Here is a 3,562-nt window from a genome sequence, read left to right as displayed (position 1 = left end):
CACACTCTTTCTTTCTTTGTCCTTCATGCATTGTACATTGTGAGGAATCCGTCACAGCTGTGATATTGATCTATCAGCTGTCTTATTTGTGTTATACGTTTCTCAGCTCTCAACCTTTTTTTATGACTCCCATTCCTCACCACACCGCCATCAACCACAGGTCAATACAGCACACTGGCAGAGTCGGTGCTGTTGGCGTTCCTCAGGTCTTAGTGTTGGGCCTACTGTAATTATCTCTATATCCCAACATCTTAGTTCAGCCTCCCCTCCACCACCAGTTAGTTCCCTGTTTTGATCCAGGAGGTCCTCAGGAGGGTTATCAGAATTTGATTCTCTGCACAAACACTGGCTTTAGCTGCTTTCGACCACAGGAAAAGACAGTTCAATCGATAAGGGACTGAAACATATACAAGCCTGCTGAGCTGACAGTGGCCTTGTGCAAAAGCTGTGGAAGGCGACCGCTGTGCAGTTTCTTTGTGATACTCTGTTATGTAGGTTGTGTTACTTATAGAGAATGTGCTTTAGTGAATTAAAAGTATCTCTCCTCCTTTATGTAGCCTGTATTTGAGGGTTTTTATGTCCTAGGGGTTGAACTGATTTTTTCCCCCCAACTTTTTTCTTTTTGTTACACAAAGGTCATTATAAAACATCTTGGAAGCATTTTACCATACCTTCATTTATTTTTTTCTACGTTTCATTTCTTTAATGTATGTTTTATTATTTTATCCTAAAATATTGTTTCATTTAAAATTGTAAAACGTTCTAATATGATTTTTTTTTCACTTTAAACAGTAAAATAATCATAAACCACATCAATTACAACTTCAGTTGGTTCGTCTTTTCCATGACAACCAACCATTTTGCCACTAAAACCATTAATTTTTTCAAAGGTTAGTGTACTTGATTACTAAGGAAAGAACAGTGTCACTAATTTTAGATGTGATTTATAAAGAAAAAGAAAAATCAAGGTAAATATAATTTGTGAACGTTTTTTTTTTCTTTTAAATTTTATTGAAACTCATATTATTATTCATTAATATAACTCATTAAAAAAAATATAAAAATATTTAACTGTGTTTAGGATACATAAAATATTAGCTGTTACATTAAAACTTTAGCAAGTTGCCATTTTATTTTATAAATATTTGAAATGTCATATGCATAGTTTTTAAATGTGATGGAAATTACATTGTGGTACAAATTTTCATGACTTCATGACGTGTCTAGTGTTGGACTTTGTTGGTAGACAAGTTAAACTTGTGAGATTGTGGTGAAAGCGAGTTAATTTTTCAAAATTCCACAGTGCCAAAAGTGTCCATACTTGAAGAAACACCTATTCATGCGTAGGCTACATCTTTTTTCATGATCTCTTCTTTTACTAAAACCCTTAACCCATTTAGAAAGCCAATTTTATATTTGTTTGAGTCTCTTCGAGGGTCATGCACAGTAATTGGTATCAATGCTGCAGATTTCCTGACCCAGGCTGATTTGTACCTCTAGGTTGAAAAACATAAATCCTCCGAGGTTAAACTGGCCCTTGGTGTTGCTGACAGGTTGCGTTAATTAACTTCCACCCTCTTCGTTTCGAGCATCTTCACTTTGTCTGCATGTGTGCTGAGGAGCTTCGGAGGTCAAGGCCAGCATTCAGAAATAATAGTTATGTGGGTTGCTTTGAATCTGGGTGATGACATTGCAATGTCCTCCCTTTCTCCTGATTCTCTTTGTTTCTCTCTTCATCTCCTTCCTCTTCTCATGCCCTGTCCTCCCTCCATCTCCTCCTGCCCTCCTCTCTGGCACACACCCGCTGTAATGTATGGAGCACATCCGAATGACTGGAATTAAGGGCCCTGACCTTTAGTGGGTGATGATTACCTATGCGATGTAGTCCACCCCCTCACTCATGTGGGCCCAGAGATAGCGTATGACACACACACACACACACACACACACACACACACACACACTATTGTACAATTTAAAAAATTAATTCAAAGTTTTATCTAACATTTTATCTAAGGCAAACCTTAATTTTCTGGAGTATATTATATTTCTGTCATGCCTGCACCAAAATAAATAAAATAAAAAAAATAATAAAAAGAAAGTCTATATTGGACTTCAAAAATTACAATAATTAATTAATTTATTTAAAAAAAATTTATAATTATGCATTGTAATATTGAATTTATTCATTGTATTATTGTAGTTGTATCAAATTGTACACTTGATTATAAAATATCTTTATCGTCTTTCTCCCTTTTTTGTTATTCTCTCCCTTTATGAACAGAATCTGTTGGTGAATCACGGATAGAGAGGCATTCATCTGTGTGTTGGGTTTCACGGGCCGCTTCATCTTTAGCCTCTCCATCCAATTACCATCTGATCCCAGGACTCCGAGTCGCACTCCAGTGTACTGAACAAGCTGCATATTACAGGCCACTATGAGTATTCCATTATCTGTAACAGTGCTGAGAATGGGATCACAGACATGCAAGGCTTGATTTTTATAAGAATACACTCAGGAAATCCTGATACTTTTATTTGTTGGGATTTTATTTATGCATTGTATTTTGGCAAAAGCATATCTACATAAACGGATAACTGCCCAAAGCTGGTCCTGCCTGTCTTTTGTTGCCCTTTATCAAAGATGGTCAACTCGAGGTCCATTTTGACAGTAGCTATGTTTCCATCACCCTGTTTTTATATGCATTTTGACGTATCGCATCAGAAGCGAGTGATGGAAACACCAGATTTCGGGAAAAAAATCCCAGAATTCACAAAAACATTTTTACGCTCGCTTGAGGTGGTTTTTGACTTGTTGCGAAAAAGGGTTAATGCGAATAATGGGAGAAAGAAACAAATTCTGATCTCGGACCGATCTCGTTGTACAGCATCTGAAATGTTTTTATGGTCATTCTGAAATGCCGTTGTTAAAGTGTTTCTGTATAATTGCCTCCCAGAACCGTCTTACACGACTGCGTTCCCAAACAGCAGCATCCACCTCCAAAAGCAATGACCGCATTTATTGTTTCGTCTGCTCGCTCTGAGGCACAAGTAATTTATTATATATGAAAATTATTGTATTCAGTGGTTTCTGCTACTTTTCTTAGTGATATTTAGTGCCAGTTTATCAGGAAGTGACAATTTTGTTCTCTTTGACTTATTGGATGGAAACAGGGCTAATTCGCAAATTTTTTTATGCGATATTCCAATTCTGTCAGGACCACTATCGTCAAAGATGATTGACAATTAGCATACAGTCGAAAACTGCTGATAATACTGAGGGACCTTATATATGAATGCTTAGATAGGTGTCGTATTCCCATAGGTTGATGGGATCAGCTGAGAGTCAGCTGACGCGAGCTTGACTAACGTGACCTGCCAGAACTAATGCTACGCTAGATTTTTGCGCATAAGTTAAATTCGCAACTTTGGATGGAAACCCAGCTAGTGTCTGAAACTGAAACAGTCTGTTAGTAAATTCATTTCTGGTTTGTTAAAAATAACAGGGTTTCCGTGGGGTCTTAAAAAGTCTTACATTTAGTTGTATCAAATTTAAGGCCTT

At 37.0% G+C, this 3,562-nt stretch overlaps 1 protein-coding gene across 1 annotated transcript in view; it reads left to right on the top strand.

Annotated features, from left to right (window-relative positions):
- LOC107697961 (MICOS complex subunit mic25a) overlaps positions 1–2,600 on the top strand; it is a 73,096-nt gene extending 70,496 nt beyond the window's left edge. Inside the window, exon 9 of the mRNA XM_016498857.1 lies at positions 2,285–2,600. Coding sequence (XP_016354343.1) covers positions 2,285–2,308 — 24 coding nt within the window. The 3' untranslated portion in view covers positions 2,309–2,600. The remainder of the gene's footprint in view (positions 1–2,284) is intronic.
- Positions 2,601–3,562: the final 962 nt, after the last annotated feature.

Source organism: Sinocyclocheilus anshuiensis, unplaced genomic scaffold (assembly GCF_001515605.1).
Source record: "Sinocyclocheilus anshuiensis isolate Anshui unplaced genomic scaffold, SAMN03320099.WGS_v1.1 scaffold78, whole genome shotgun sequence".
NCBI lineage: Eukaryota > Metazoa > Chordata > Actinopteri > Cypriniformes > Cyprinidae > Sinocyclocheilus > Sinocyclocheilus anshuiensis.
Note: the sequence above shows the minus strand (reverse complement) of the source record. Positions and strands in the feature narration are given on the sequence as shown.